Below are 16,980 nucleotides of genomic sequence, written 5' to 3' on the forward strand. Positions count from 1 at the left end.
GCTGAGATTTAAATTTTGTAACAGTCCATTAACAAATTACCAATATAATTTAGAACTTCATGAGTCATTCATACATTGTTAATAGCCTTTGTATCCTTTTTTTTTTTTAAGAGGATTGAACTACATGAGCTCTAAAGTCTCTTCCAGCTCTAAGATTTGTTTTTAATTTTACATTTCAATGAATTTCCACCATGGCTTAAACTCTGATGATGCCAAGGGTATTTTGATATTAAAGATTCCAATACTAGTATCTAAAGTCATGTGCTACAGAGAGAAGAAAATAAGGAAGAGGGTGAGGGAGAGAGAGGATGTTCCTTTATTACCAATGGATATTTAACTGTGTTTTCTTGTTCAACATACTCAGTAATCAAGTAAGGAAAGAAAACTTTGGTTATGTTTTGGATATTTGAATATGCTATTTTTGCATTGTTAGCATATTTCCCAAAATCATATCAATTGGGAGAAAAAGTAACAGTTTGAACTCTAGTTTGTGTGAAAATCTCAAAACACTGAAACTCTGTAAGACTCTGCTTTAACCCTGTAGCAACTCATGCTTAAGACAATAGAAAGTGTCATGTGATACTCTGAACTTTTTCTTGTCATACCTTAATATGAGAATACCTTCTACTGTTCTGACCCTCACTAAAGATTAAATCTTGCCATTGCCAAAAAGGAAGAAAAAAATTCCCTCACCCAATCTCTGTTTTCACACATGGGAGAAAAATAGGTTTCAAATTTACTATAACTCAAGCCATTAAGGACTTTATTTGTCCAAGACAACACCTTAGTTTATACTCCAGATACTGCTGAGTCTCATTCTTGGGTATAATGCACTCCATATGCGTTACCACATAGCACAGGCAGACAGTTGGATCTTTCACATTTGAATTGGTTCAGAATAGTTGCAAATTGCAGATAGGACAGTATTATAGTTTTAGAGGAACAGGTATTACTTAGAGAAGAACAGTAGTTTCTAAGGCAAAGATATAGCAAAGATAGTCAATCCATTTGACACAAGCTAATCAATAATTATATGATGATTATATCATAATTCATAATCGAATTATTTAACATATATAAAGTTTATTCAAGCCAAAAAGGCTTTTTCTCCTTTGTAGGATACCTTTTAATTGTATAGAAATAAAAATGTCTTTTTATTGATTATAAAATTGATATTCAGTTTATAAGACAGCCTTAAGACCAGCCAGAGATAACATGAAACAGTTATCATTCTGAGTATATTTTTTGATATCAAATATGTACATATCTATAATATACATCATAAATATATAAAACATGCATAACAAAAGATGTATGATGTGTTTGTATTTGGATCATCTTTTACATATATTTGTAACCTGTTTTTTTCTTGGCATTATATCGTAACTCATTTTCTATATTGTTATTATTTTAGAACATAATTTTTAATACTTATGTTGTATTTATCATAATGATTTGTCATAAAGCATTTAATCAATGTTTATTATTTGATATGTATTTTCAGTACAATAAATATTACTTCAGAGACTTCATTATACACAGAGATTTTGATATATCTGGTTATATATATATTAATTTTGAATTAACTTTGAATGTACTAACTCATCTAAAATTGGGGAGCCAACACTTAGCCTTTTATTTATTGCTAGTTTTGTCTTAGTGATCTGTTTTAATTATAGTCTTACCAGTAGTGTATGAGATCTATTATTTTCCTAAATTCTTGTCACTATAACCAATTTGTTTTTTAAACTTTGTCATTTTGGCAGTTGGACAATGCTATCTTCTTTAGCTTGTATTTTCATTCCAAATAAACATACAGTATTTTATTTTTCTTGATCATCTCATCTGGATTTCTTCCTTGATAATTGAGGAATATGTGTCCTTTTTGTCCTTTTCCTATCTGGTAATCTGTTTTTCTAGCACTGAATTCTATAGGGATTAGATCCTTTTTATTTTATTTATTTTTAAAGTTTGTTTATTCTTTTGTTTCAAGTTTTTATTTAAGTTATAGTTAGTTAACACATAGTGTAATGTTGGTTTCAGGAATAGAATTTAGTGATTCATCACTCACATCTAACACCCAGTGCTCATCACAACAAGATCCTTTTTCAATTCTTTTAAATAGCATTGTGCCTTTCAGACCTTATGGAGGTGTTTCTCGGCTAATTTTTTCTAATTTGGATTCATGATAAATGCAGGATTATTATATTAAAATATTATCTACTAAAATATTTCTACACTCATAGTTTTTGGCAATATAACTTTATACATTTTTTTTAAATTAGAAAATCTGAAAGAATTGATAGCTAGACACTTGAAGGCCAAAATATAAGAAAATAATGTGGCTCAAATATATGCCCCTGAAGTGTGCCTATCAAGTAAATTAACGGGCCAAGAAAACACAGGTTTGGCATTTCAGGGGCCATTTTATTGGACTGATTGTATCTTTTAATGATTAGTGGATTTCAGGTTGTGTCTCTAGAACCTTTTGTTTCTTTGTAGGTGCCACACACAAACTTGTGATAGGTGAGGAGAAGGGAGCACACTCAGCAGACAGTGTACCAGGTCCCCTTTACCTGTATTTGTCATAACTGTGGTACTTCTCACTGTTCGTTTTACATAGTTGCATTTCTGTAATGAATTTCCTTTGTTTGTTTGCTTGCTAATTTGTTTAACATTTATTTATTTTTGAGAGACAGAGACAGAGCATGAGCCGGGGAGGGGCAGAGAGAGAGGGAGCCAGAATCTGAAGCAGGCTCCAGGCTCTGAGCTGTCAGCACAGGGCCTGATGTGGGGCTTAAACTCATGAACTGTAAGATCATGACCTGAGCTGAAGTCAGGCACTTAACCGCTTAACCAACTGAGCCACCCAGGTGCCCCTCCTTTTTTTTTTTTTTTTTTTTTTTATATAGATAATTCATCAGATAATTAAGATTTATTGCTGTAGAAAATTTTCATATTTTATGTGAAATTATCGTTTTATATCAGATTTCACTATAAATCACAAAACCTTTCTGGAACTAGGAAGAGATTCAGTACTAAAATAATATAGATTTTAAGCAGCATAATAAGAGATAGCATCCATATTTATCTAACATAGCTGTCTCAGATTATTGAGGTATCAATGATATAGCTGTGTCTGGACATTACCTACATAACAATTAGTGTTAAGCATAATTTACATATACCAACTATTTGAATCAAGTATAAATTATGTACATAGATATTAAATGTTAAGTTTTAGGATGTTAATTGTTTCAGGGATATTTTGTTTCATTGCTACTATGTCTTATTGTTTGGAGTTGAGGGAATTACGTATTCTCATCACATATGGACACAAATGTTCTAATTCCAATGAAAATTAGGGATGAATCTATGTTGTAGAGCAAAAATCAAAGCAAAAAGTACAGAAAACAAAACTGAATCTGGGCTGATCATCTTAAATTTTCTTTGCAGTTATATTGTAGATACACTTTAGTGATAGCTGCTCTGTGGGTACCAAAGCCTAATGATAAAGTGAAACTTGCAGATCCGAGCGCTCTATTGAATATAATTATTGAGTGTTTACTCTGTGCCTGACATTTGCTAGAAAACACCCACATAAGATGCCAAGAAGTCTCCAGGAATATATTGCTCAGTGGTGTGAATTAAGTCTATTAGGAGCAAATTTGAAGTTTGCTAAAGCCTGATGTGGCAGAAACATTTACTGCTCACCAAATAGTCATGTGCTTTAGAATATTTTCCAGACCCCTTAGAGGTATATCAGGTTTTATTCTGGCCTGCAAGTTATTGACATGTATCATCTCTGCATCAAAGTATGTAAAACCAGGTATGTAACCCTCCACCTCTGTTTTTCCCTGCTGTGGTATTTTGGAGAAACATGTTGAGATGACGAATTCATGAGATCAGTTGCTGTGTGGAGAGCCAGCCATCTTGTATCAGAATTTGTAGGAATAAGAACTAAACTTTTGTGAAGGCTTAGGATATAGAGGTCAACCCATTGTGACAGTATTGTCTAGTCCATCATGGATAATACACGACTCTTCTTTCTTTGCAAAGACTGTTGCTAAATGAACTTTTCCAAGTATATCAACAATTAGTTAATAATGATGCTCCTGATGTACAAAGGAGTAACTGAATGTCTTCAAATAGGATGTTTTGCCGCTCCAGGAATTTCCTGTGTTTCCTTGAGATTTTGTGCTGGAGGTTTCCTTGTGTGGTACCACGTTGTGAAGCTCCTATTCATGAGGTCAAGAGGATCAACTTACAGAGATATTTCGGGTCCTACATCATTTTGACAGATATATATGTCATTTGGTACCTTTTTGCAAGGTGGTGGGGCATGAGAGAGAAAAAGTTAAATGGCATCTTCTATTCTTTTGGATCAGTGCTATCGAAGAGAAATACAATGCAAGCCACCTTTGTGATTTTAAATATTTGAGTAGCTACTTTAAAAAGTAGAAAGGAAGAAAATTAACCTCAATAACATACTTTATTCACTACAGTGTATCCAACAATTACCATTTTAAATTGCAATCCATATAAAAGCCTATTAATTTCACATGAAGTCTTTGAAATCATGTGAATTTCTCATGAAGTCTTTTAAAGCACATGTTAATTTGGATAAGTTACATTTCAAATGCTCAACAGTCACATGTTGCTGTTTCTAACAGTGCAGCTCTAGATACACCTTAAATTTATTACACATTACGTTCAGCATCTTGTTAGGTTCACTCAAAACCTTGTCATATTTAATTCATCATAGTATTCTTTTTCATTAGCAAATGAATGCACTCAGAATTAGAAAGTGATAGAGTTAAGGGTCAAACCAGTGCTCCCTCTTGCCTCCGGAAATGGAGCAATGCCCTAGGCAAGTAGAGTACCATTGGGAATCCTCTGTAATGGAAACAAGAGGGATAAGAGCCCCAATTAAAGTAATGGCATTGGCGATTAACTAAGGGGCGCCTGGGTGGCTTAGTTGGTTAAGCTTCAGACTTCTGGTTTTCGCTTAGGTCATGATCTCAAGGTTCATGAGTTTAAGCCTTGTATCAGGCTCTTCACTAGCAATGTGAAGTCTGCTTAGGATCCTCTCTCCCATCTCTCTCTGCCCCTCCCCCACTTGCTTGCTCGTGCTCACTCTATCTCTCTCTCTCAAAAATAAACATTAAAAAAAATAAAGTAATGGCATTGGTAATTAACTTATTTTAGTTAATATTAAAGTAGAATTGTTACTATTCTTCTTGAGGATAGATTGCATAATTGGGAGGCGTATGAAGGGAAGGGCTTGTGGGTGGGATCTTACTTCTGATTTGAGCAACTGAGTTTGCAGTGATGTTGTTTACAAAGAGACTGACATGGGCCTTGTTAATCTGAAGTCGGATTTAGTAATTTTTGAACACTGGAATTGCCAGTACAGTGCAAGGAACCTTACCCACTTTTTTGTTTTAATCATATCTGTGTTTCATTTGGTCACAAATACCAGATGGTAATGGCATCTGCTATTAAAAAAAAAAAATGAGTCTACAGGAAGAAATACACATGGATTGGCAAGTCTTTAATATTATTACAGGAAGAAGAACACCAACAGCTAATTCAGATTTCTAGAGTGTAACATTTACTAGCTTCTGTGTGCTTCTTCTTGTCTTTTTTAAAGGTACTTTCAACTTTGTCACCACACATACAAGAGTGGAGATTTTTACAGCATTTTCTAATTATGTGTTTATTTTTGGACCTGAAAAAACAATTCTAAGTGTTGCCACCTGGGCATCTGCCTTGGCAAAGTCTGTCAGATGAGGATATGCCATATACTTTGGAAAATCTGATCTTAAAAATCCAAAGAGCTTCCGATTTTTACCCTGATCAAATCATATTTTTAACTGAACAAAATAGGATATAAGATTTGACTAAGAACAAAACTTGGAATAATCCAGGCCTTTCAATAGCTATTGACAGGTAATACTGGTACACAAATGAGAGGTGTCATGAAACAAAATGTAAGAATTATCTTGCAAAGTCATAATTGTGCCATTTTTATCTCTCTGTATTTAACATATCAGGGAAATATTAAAGTTGTTTGTGGTAAGTAGAGGTTTTACTGTATTTGATTATGGGTGAAATTTATTTAAATTGACTTTGATTATGTCTCCATAGGAACATTAACTTCACTGTCGCCAGCACACATAATCATCCTTAATAAGTTATTTGCAGAAATGCTGTTGCCTTTGTGCAACATATCACTACAGTTGCTCTAGATTAGAGGAAGAAACTCTCACGTTTCCCATTACCATGTAGTCTACTTTCAAGATCAGTAGTAAGTTTTACTGTATTTTATCATAAAGTATTCTAACATTGTTTTGACCATTTTAGTCACATCCCTCTTTCCCTGTTCATTATTTATGCCTCAAGAATTAGTCATTAGAAACATGGAGTTGGAACAAGGTGGTTCCTGCCACTCAGGTCATTAGGCAAGGGTCATGCAAAATGAATAAGCCAAATAGGGGGAAAGACTTTTCTGTGTTATTCTGTGTTGAAGAAGTTTCATCTCATATTTATGTGTTCTCACCTAATGTAGAGAAAACTTCACTTTGATCGCAGGTCTCCGTACTTGGTGGAAATGAATGTTAGCTGATGGTATGAGTAATTGCCTTATGCTGGGCTCTGGGCTCAGAACTGATACTCCTTCAGGGTTCTGGTTAGTGTTTGATTCTGTTGGAATCCCTGTACTTTGAAGTGCTCTAAGATGCAGTTGGCCCAGTAGGTTTCTTGTTTTTCTTTTTTCTCAGCCACTGAAAGCTTTTGAAAACCAGTTTATTCCCTTCCCATATACTGTTACCCCAACTTAGCAGAAATCATTCTCTAAAAATAAATAAAATTTAGAAAAACAATTGACTACAATGAGTTTCAGGTTACAGATTTGTAAGTCAAGAAAGCACCGATTACTCAGAATTTCAGATACTCAGTAGCTTGCACATGTCTGGGCATTGACCCCATCTGTACCTAACTTTCACATTATATGTATGTGATTACTTGAAACTGTTTCTCAGCACAGTATTTTGTTAGTATCTCTTTTATCAAAAATATATATGCCATGCATATGTTTAAACATAAACCTTTCTGATTACTTTTTTAAAATTCCAATTAAACTAAAACATGCACCTGGGACCTTTTTACCATTATTGTAAATGTATGTGGCTTATGAATTACATATTTGTATTATCAAATATATAATTATTTTTCATATATTTAAGATTACCTTATTTTTCTGTCTTTTCACCTGCTAAACACCTTCTTCTGGTTTTCCCTTGGCCTATTTTGTGCTCCTGTCATCTTTCTCTTTCCTTACATCAAGTGAGACAGAAGCAAATAGTTGTCATTTAATCATTTGCATTCTTGTTTTGATCCATTTTCATATGGCTATTACCTTGTGTAAAAATATTCTGTATTCTTAAAATCTTTTACACATCTGAGCTTATCAAGGTACTAATATTAACTCTTAAAAATATTTTATAATACCTCATGTGTTTTGCTTTAACTAAACTATTTTGTATAGTACACAGATACACATTTTTTTATTCCTACACACAAAAGTGTTGATATCAAAGGCAGCTGGTGTTTCTTTGCTGAGTTGGAATCATATAAAACTAGAGTGTGCAATTAAATATTTTGGGAGAGCCATACCAACACAGCTAAAACACAGTTTTAGTGATTCAAACTCAAAATGAAAGAACCACTTTAAGAATAAAACATGCTACAAATTGATGAAGCATGAAAAATAAAAACACAGAAGAATAACTTACCATTGTGCCAGAATTACATTAGTCATGTTAAACTCTTCAAGTTGGAAAATTTAAAACAGAAGACTAAGGTTTTACCTATAATTCCCGTGTTTAGTTTCAAATGATTTTTCTTTCCGAGATTTATGAACTTGTTCTAAATTCAGTCCACTTAAAAGTATAATGTTGCTTTTTATGACATGGGAGAAATAAATGGTTTATTTCCCTTAAATTGTGGATAGAAACTTAATGCTTATGAGTTTGATGGTATAGAATATATAATGCAATATATAGCATTACATTATGGAACTGTCTTGCATTAGTATGCCTATACTTCTTACAGCTAGGTATATAAGGGAGCCAACGTGAGATACATTTATCAACAAAAATAACATACAAGGTGAATGCAAATGAAAATGTAGGAACTGAATGTAATTATTTCCCATGTGCATTATAAGAAAACTGTTGAATAATTCTGGATTTAAAACAGGTGGACAAAAGGAAGTTCATTTAGACGTTTTTGAAATTTGAGAGGTGGTCGGTGTCTCTTCATTTTGACACTCCTTACATACACACCAAAGGATGATTAAAATTTCATAAAATGTATGTGGAAGGGAATTGGAATAATGAAAGATTGAAAATATTTTTAATTTTTAATTAAATCTTAAAAATTTGAAATTATCACTCAAATTCTGTATTTCATGCTAGTGTTCTGAACATTATTTACTAGATGATACTTGAAATGAAGAAAACCACCAATTTATGAAAGAAAGAAAACTAAATGTAGGAAGAAGACAGGAAAACAAAGTATATTGGGTATTATTTCACACTTTTTTGAAATAAGGGTTAAGTATTCATTTAGTAATATAGAAACATAACAAATTTTATCCTGAAAGCACCAACCAGTGTTATGTAAAAATAGCAACTTATTTTAAAAATCAGTAAAAGTATATAGAATCACCTAATAATATGCATTAGCCATAGCAAAATTGTTCCTGAAATACTACATTGCATAATTCCTGGAGAAGGGCAGTTCCTTAGTTCTTAAACATGGAGTGCATCGTAAATCACATAAATTACCATTGAGCATTTAGCATATTTTAATATATTTAAAAATTTTTTTACTTCAGAAGAATGAACTGAAGGACAGAACTGTTAATTTCTTGGAGAAATATAGTAGAAAAAATATTTTTATGTACAACACAAGTTTCATAGACAAATTCCATTGTGATTTAATTTTCCATACATAAATTCGTATATCATGGCTATATGCTACCAAAGTAAATTTGTCTGGCAGATAAAATGCAAGACAAAGTTTATAATATCTTTAGCTAAAGGTTATGCTTAATTTTAAATATTTTTCCCATCATACCTCATGACACAAATGTGCAGAAGAATGGCAACTCTTAAAAGAAGCATCATGATTCTTAAAATTTAAACAAACTTTTCAGGTTGCTTAATTTAAGTTCTAGTCTCTTTGAAATAAAATATCTTAATTAAAAAAATCTGCCTTTACTATTGAATATTGTTTTGTTAAGCAAAAGGAATAATACATGTACATATTTGTCAAATTTAAAGAGCCTAGCACATGCTTAGTTTTGATTACTTTTTCTGGAAGACTAGCAGCTTACATTATTCATATATTCAAGCTCTTGTTATAATGCACTGCTTGATATTAAAACTTTGCATGAAATACTGGCATTAATAGAATATTTTTCAGGAAAATTCAAATATATTATAAATACAGGATAAACACCAGACTATTTATAGTTTAAAATGAAAGCTACAAAAATTCTATAATACATTTTGTAATTTTTACCATTCTTCATAATATAATTAGCCATTAAATGTAAAAAGGCATCTTTCAATATTGGGATATAGATGTGGACACTGAAGTAGTTGTTATAGGGAATGTTAGGAATCTTTCCTGTTGTTAGGACATTTAAATTTTTTTTCTGTGACTTAGAAAATAAAAATTAATATTTTTTCTTATTCCAAATGTTCTAGGAAGTGAAAATTTTGAAAAAAAAACTTTATGGAATAACTAATATATATTTGGAAATTCCAAAAAAATAAAAAAAAATAATATTTAATACTGGACTGCATCAAGACCTTCTTTCTTTCTTCTTTGAACCACACTTTTTCAAGTAACATGTTTCTTATATTATATTTTCTGTTAGAAATCTAGACTTCATCATTTTTACTGATACTGTGTTTTGGGTCTCCAATTAAAAAGACCTTTCCTGCTAGCTTTGTTTTAATTGTGTGCTTTTCAAAGAGACTCCTTTTTCTAATCTTTTCTAACTTTTCTTTCCCAGTCTTCTAGCCCCATAGTTCCAGAGGCTGACTGACTGAGGCAGGTTGTAGAGAAATTTCTGGACATGTTGTTAACATCTGACACAGTAAGTGAGAAAAAACCAGCACAATCACTGGACAGGTTCAAGGAGAATTGGCAGCTCCTGGAGATGAAAAGTTTGTGTTTGCTACTTACTAGTTACCTGAAGCACACTGGTTAAATTCAAACCCATTCATTTCTCAATTGCTTTGCTCCCTCTAAACCACCGTTATGGAAACCAAAAGGGGACCTTTATGGATGTTTTTTTGTTGATCTGTGTAGATGCAGTGTATCTTTATTTAGTCCGCCTTGTCTGACATTTTCCATAATGCTTTTAGTAGACACCATTATATTACGTAAAAATTTCTGGTTACTGTTTATGGAGATGGTTGCCTAAATTTCTCCTTGGATAAAGCCTTTAATGCATTCACCCATAATCCCTATAGAGGAGCTACTCAAGTTTGGGAACTTTAGTGTTGCTCTTTGTACTTCAACTTTTAATATCAGAGCACATATTGAAACCATAAACACAATGAAAATTCAAAAAATATTCAGACCATATTAGAAGAATATACCCCCTCCTTTTTTTTATCCTTAAAGAGCCAAGGGCGTGGGGAGTGGCAGGAAGAAACATTCTTAAGATCTAAGCCCTGGACGCCATCCTGGGAGTACTTAAACCCCTTAGAAACGTGCAACCTGAAGAACACCCCCTTTCGAAGTCTAAAACAATATTAGATTCCCAAAATGTATCGGCAAAGAAAGTCTTACCGTCAAACGCTTGCAGCAGGTTCCAGCTCAAACCCAGACTGAAAAGCTGAGCAGCTGGTGAACAAAAGTTTTAGCTTTTTTTTTTTTTTTTAACGAAGTCTGCAAAACTAATTTCCCTCAAAATAGGGCTCAATTTCCGTTAAAGAAAGCAGCGCTTACAAATCTCAGAATTCCTGATCACCCCCACCACATCCCACCTCTAAGCAATGGAAAACAATTCGAACTTTCACACGGATGTAAAGGTTTATTGAGAGGCCACTATTCTGCAGTAGGGCTTAAAAGACAAGAGAGGTAGGCTGAAACCTGAGGGACCGGTGGAGGGAAAGGTTCTGCCTTGGGGACACTTCTCAAAGATTCATCAATACTTTTTCGTAATCCAAACCAGATGGCTGGCTTGGTTTGCTGTCCTCATTAATCCCATTAACAACTTCAAAGACCTAGTAGCCATCCTCAGGACACCTGAGACAATGAAAATAACGGGGTTACACTGCTGGTGGCATCTTGGGGGTCCTGGGCAGTATAGGTGAGCGCGGATCTTCTGATGCCACACGTCCCAGGCAGGACTTGACTGTTCCTGTAGCTCATTAAGTGCGGCTTGCTTGCTTGCTTTGTGTAAACGACTCTGCCCCCAGCAGACAGTGTCACCCCTCAAGCAAGTGGCAATATTAAAGCCCAGCCGTCGCTCATACCAATTAACCGGCGGCAAGTTTTCTAACTCATTTTGTATGATGCAAGATTGTAACCTGGGAGACCTGAAGCAGCACCCAGGTTTAGTGAGCTTTGGTGGATATCAAAGCATAAAATTTCCCAGTAAGTGGAACCATGGCGGTTTGCGGGGGTAGAAGCTGTACCATTAGCTGATTTAGTTTTGAGCGGAAGAGGGTGAATTTCTGGAGGTAGGTGAGGAGACCTGGGCTGGCTCCTGAGGGGAAAGACTGAAAATGTGCGTGCACTATACACATCACATGTTACCACGACGGTATCACTTCGGATTTTCCTGACCGAAGTTTTGGGTGGACAAATGGCTAGGAGATTGACTCGGACCAGGAAAGCAAGGGGAAGGACATTGTGCAAAGCAAGGAGGACATATTCGGAAAGCCCAGGAAGAAAGACCCCACCTGGCACCGCAGGTGAGGATGCCCGCGTCTCTAGATAACTGCAACTCTCGCCGCTCCTCGGTTTTCACCTACCCCACCAGGTTTCTCTCTTTTCGCGCTGTGAATAGCGCTTTTCTGCCGAGAAGAATTTCCCAGAAACCTCGGGCGCCAGATACGAGCCCATTAACAACCCACCCAGGGACGACAGCTGCGAAAAGCTAGGCGCGCCGCTGCGCCCCGGGCACGCGTTGATGTAGAGTTTGAGACACTTCTGAGCGCGCGCCAGGCTAGCTCTGATCTTTTTCCTTAATCCTACTTCCCCTTTCGTGCTCCTCAAGAGCTAGCCATACCCCTAGCTATCCTGCAGGTGCCAGTGCCCAAGTGGCACTGACAAGACATCTTTCTCAAGAGAAGGGAGAGGGCCGGACACTGAGTGCAGAGTTGGGGTGACGTGCGCCGCGGAGCACCTTGGCCGCCGGGCCCGGGAGGGGAGAACCGCTGTACGTCCGGGCTCGGGTTTAGGCGCCAGGCGCGCCGCTTGCAGCCTTGGCGGCTGGCAAGGGCGGGCGGGCGTGGACGCACTGCGTGCGTCCAGCGGGAGATAGGAAGTGGAACAGGGAGCGCGTGGCGCAGACTGAGCGGGAGTTTTGGAGGGAGTTTGCATGTGGTCAGCGCCGGGCTCCTAAGCCAGCCCCCAGCTCACATTACACTCTATTTATAACCTCTCAGAGCCGTTTCCCCCTGAAAGCAGTTCTCTGGGACCACCTTCTTTTGGCTTCAACCTCTCCTACTCTTGACATCTGAGTAGCTCGAAGGGAAGCTTCTCCAGGTCCGAGTGTTTATATGTAAAGGAGTCTGGCCGCTAGGGCTCAGGACCGGGATTATCCGAGCTCTGCAGAAACGGCTATTTATTTGGGAGGGGGAAAACAAGATTTCTAGTGAAAAGTGACAGAGGGTGGTAGCGTTTGGAACCATCGTGAAGTCTTCTGCCTGGAACCTGAGACTTGCATGCTATGGAACACCCGCTCTTTGGCTGCCTGCGCAGCCCTCACGCCACGGCGCAAGGCTTGCACCCGTTTTCCCAGTCCTCTCTCGCCCTCCATGGAAGATCTGACCATATGTCCTACCCCGAGCTCTCCACTTCTTCCTCGTCTTGCATAATCGCGGGATACCCCAACGAGGAGGGCATGTTTGCCAGCCAGCATCACAGGGGGCACCACCATCACCACCATCATCACCACCACCACCACCAGCAGCAGCAGCACCAAGCTCTGCAAACCAACTGGCACCTCCCGCAGATGTCCTCCCCCCCGAGTGCGGCTCGTCACAGCCTCTGCCTCCAGCCGGATTCGGGAGGGCCCCCGGAGCTGGGGAGCAGTCCGCCGGTCCTGTGTTCCAATTCTTCCAGCTTGGGTTCCAGCACCCCGACCGGGGCTGCGTGCGCGCCAGGGGACTACGGCCGCCAGGCGCTGTCACCCGCGGAGGCGGAGAAGAGAAGTGGCGGCAAAAGGAAAAGCGATAGCTCAGGTAAGGGCGCGCCGGGCACTGTCGGCGAAAGGGGGCGGGGAGATGACTGGGAAGATTCTCACACTACTGTGAGGAAGCAGGGAATATCGTATACGTCTTGCCCTCTCTGGCTCCCCGCCGCCAGATTCGGTGGGGCTGCTTTCGTCCTGTTACTTGGGGGCACGTGTTTCTCCAAGCGCAACCCTGCAGCCAACGGCGTTAAGCTCTCCAAGGTTCCAACTAGTTTACCAGAGGGTTAAGAAAAAAAGGACAAGTGACAGTATGTGAAATCGATTGCGAAGCGTGACCTTCCATCTGAGAGGTGGGGAGGGGAGTGCACCCTGGGATGCAGCGTCCGCTGGGCGTGCGTGCGGCTGCCGCTCCTTGACTTTTCCCTTGCAAGTTCCCGACTCCGAGTGGCTCGATTTTTCCCATCGTTAACTGGATTTCCAAATTATTGCACAATATTTGGAACTTGCAGTGGAACTTGGCAGAACGTATGAGAAAAAAAGTTTTAGTTTTTTTTTTTTTATTCTGATTTCAGAGTTCTTTAAATAGCACCCTATTCCAAATGGTAAAAATTTCCCTTTCTTGGGGAAGAAGACAATCTAGGAATTCAGATGATTTTAAGGAATGTGTCAGAGATTGGTAAATAAATACATGATCAAACTCTTGAGGAAAAAAAAACCGATTTTTTAATCGTAGTTGTGTTCGTGTGGTGCTAATCTAAACAGAATCTCTGAGTTGCCAATGTGGAAAGTAAGCTCTCCTCCAGCTGAGTATTAGGGGAGGCAAGTGTTTGGAAACACACAGCAACCGGGGTAATGTTGGTTCTCTACGTGCTTGAGGCTGGTGTGCGAGGGTGCGCGCCGGAGGCGCTGATCTACGTGGGGATAACTTGAGTAGCCACGCAAAAGGGAACTTTACTAAACGCAGATGCTTGAAAGCATAGACTGCCAAGTAAACTGTAGCAGTCCCGAGGAACTGAAGTTTTTCGGGCAACTCCTTAAGGCCCTTAACAATCTGTACGTTGTGAAATTGTTAAAAGATACTTTACAATTAAGGGAGTTGTGAATTTTCTTCTGTAGCTATCGCAACCTGCGTTCCAGCTTTCTGGAAAGTGTCATTGGGTCAGTATAATATTTACGTGGTGTTCTTCCTTCGCGGGATTGGTTTAACAAGTCCTAGAAGGTAACTGCAGATATTAATGTGAAGGATTGGAACGTGTTTGGTTTTGGTTTTGGTTTTTGTTTTTTATAACGCTTTAGGTAAGATCCCACGTAAATGGCAATTTGAGCCGCATACTTCATGTGCCTTTGCAGCTGAGCTATCACTGGTTCTTCAGTGTTAGCCTGAGATACATTCTTCTATCACAAACTTAAAATCCAGCTTCTACTTTTCAAGGTCAGGGGTGAACTTTTAATGCTCCATCACAAATTAGTTTATATGTTAGAAACTTACCAGCAGTATCATTCATTTCTAATGGTTTTTACTAACTGTAAGTGAAACTCTCTTAAGACAGAGTTTAGAGGTTAACCATGAAGGTTTCCATCTTCATTTTTTTTTTTTAAGTCAGTTTTAAAATAGTGTTCATGTCTTAGGCTCAGCATTTGATATCAATGTAACTTTTTTTGGAAGCAGATCCCAGTTCAGGTTGGTCAGTCCATTTTTGCAATTCACAGAATCTCTTACTGTTCATTTAACTTCATGCAGTGAAAAACCTATGATGGGCTGTTCCTTATGTTTCCTGAACTGAATCAATGCACCTACGCTTCTTCGGGTAAACCGAATTTTCATATAGGCACATATTATTTTGGTCAGAGGGAAATAGAGAAAGTGGGATTCAAGAACAGGTTCCCTTGAATTATTGTGATAAGTTTCTTAAGAAAACTAATAGTGCTATCCTCTTTTGGTGGGAAATAACCATATAACAAACTAAGTTTATATTTGTATGTTGAAACTAATTAGCGTGCTGGAAAAACAAGCACAAAAATCTGCATCAGCTACATAAAGTATTAATAGATGAGATCTTGAGTGGGAAATACAGTTAGTCATCACCCAGGGTAGAATCACTGGGGAGTTAGGATGAGCGTTTTCCATTCATGCTGGGACATTTTGAAAGAACTTTTTGACTAACTAAAAGGAAAGATGGTGATGGTTTTCAGTTAAATATATGCATACTCATTAAAAATAAAATTTGATTTGGCAGTTTCATTATTTGTGTTAATATTTGTTAGATCTTTAGATAGATTTAGATTCAAGATATCTTTCTCCTGTGATATTTCAGTTGGTCTTCCACATTAATATTTACAGTTACTTCATATCATAGTATTATAAAGGCATCCTGATCCAGTGGAAACTAAAGCCATGTAGAAAAACACTATAATTTTGACATGTTATTAACATGTATATCTCATATTGCTTGTAGCACAGTTTTAATATTTCAATATTTTTAAAAAATTAAATTAATTTCTGAACTCTTGGAATTTTAAAATTGTATCATGAATAGTAGAGACCACTTATATTTTGTTAGAAAGTTTATAATTACTATATGTTTATAATTGAAAGTAGATGTAGTACATAAGTCCAAGGCAAAGTCAGAACCAAGATTCTGTATCCTTACTTGTAATATCCAGATTGTATGTATATGTATATGTGTGCATGACCCTGTGAAATTCGAATAGAATTTTAAGCAGCATAAAATATTGAAAAATGACCTAAATTTTTATTCATGGTAACGATGCAAAAACTATAATATGTAACATTTTCTAGTGTGCATTTACTTGCATCCCCGCCTCCCAAACACACACATATGCAAACTCAAGAAGCTTAAGTGTCTAGAAACAACTATTTATGGACTTTGGGCTTTCATTATAGTTTATTGACAATTGAAAATAGCCAAGTTTAATGGACAAGCACATTGTTATTTTTTATATGTGTTAAACATTTTTGCAACTTTGAACCTCCTATGCTTTCCAGCATTATTAGCAAAGCCAACATCTGTGATGTCTTCAAAGGAACTCTTAAAAATCAAAACTTTACAACTGCACTTAAAACAATCTATACAAAGCAGGTGATTCTGAAAAAAATGTCTATAAATAGTGTGAATTACTTGGCTTCAATTACATTTGATTGCTCTCCAAACAATGTAGTAATAGGTATAAACTGTCCACTTTTAGTTAAAATAATGAAAACAGATTAGTCAATTTAACTTTACTTTTTATGCAGGCAATATACAGTGTAAATATGTAACTATTTCTTATTCAAATTAGTTGAATAACTACATATTTTATTAAAAAATCAAAATTATATTTAAAAAGAAGGGAGGTTTGGGGATGTGGATTTTATAAGGTTTGGAATAATATTAGATTCTTGTAAAATTAGAAATATTTATAGTTTCAATAATCATAAAATATTTGTTATCAAATTATATCTGCCTATATGCTTGGCTATGCAGAATGACAAGCAAGTATTACTTTAATAAGCTGGAACTTAAATACAG

At 36.7% G+C, this 16,980-nt stretch overlaps 1 protein-coding gene and 1 long non-coding RNA gene across 2 annotated transcripts in view; one reads left to right on the forward strand and one right to left on the reverse strand.

Annotated features, from left to right (window-relative positions):
* The window catches only part of LOC131509339 (uncharacterized), a 37,899-nt gene extending 26,995 nt beyond the window's left edge, over window positions 1–10,904 (reverse strand). Inside the window, exon 1 of the long non-coding RNA XR_009260440.1 lies at window positions 10,876–10,904. This is a non-coding gene — a long non-coding RNA (uncharacterized LOC131509339). The remainder of the gene's footprint in view (window positions 1–10,875) is intronic.
* Window positions 10,905–12,613: 1,709 nt separating this feature from the next.
* MEOX2 (mesenchyme homeobox 2) overlaps window positions 12,614–16,980 on the forward strand; it is a 65,711-nt gene continuing 61,344 nt past the window's right edge. Inside the window, exon 1 of the mRNA XM_058724928.1 lies at window positions 12,614–13,499. Within this exon, the coding sequence (XP_058580911.1) occupies window positions 12,986–13,499 (514 nt within the window). The 5' untranslated portion in view covers window positions 12,614–12,985. The remainder of the gene's footprint in view (window positions 13,500–16,980) is intronic.

This window comes from Neofelis nebulosa, chromosome 4, assembly GCF_028018385.1.
Source record: "Neofelis nebulosa isolate mNeoNeb1 chromosome 4, mNeoNeb1.pri, whole genome shotgun sequence".
NCBI lineage: Eukaryota > Metazoa > Chordata > Mammalia > Carnivora > Felidae > Neofelis > Neofelis nebulosa.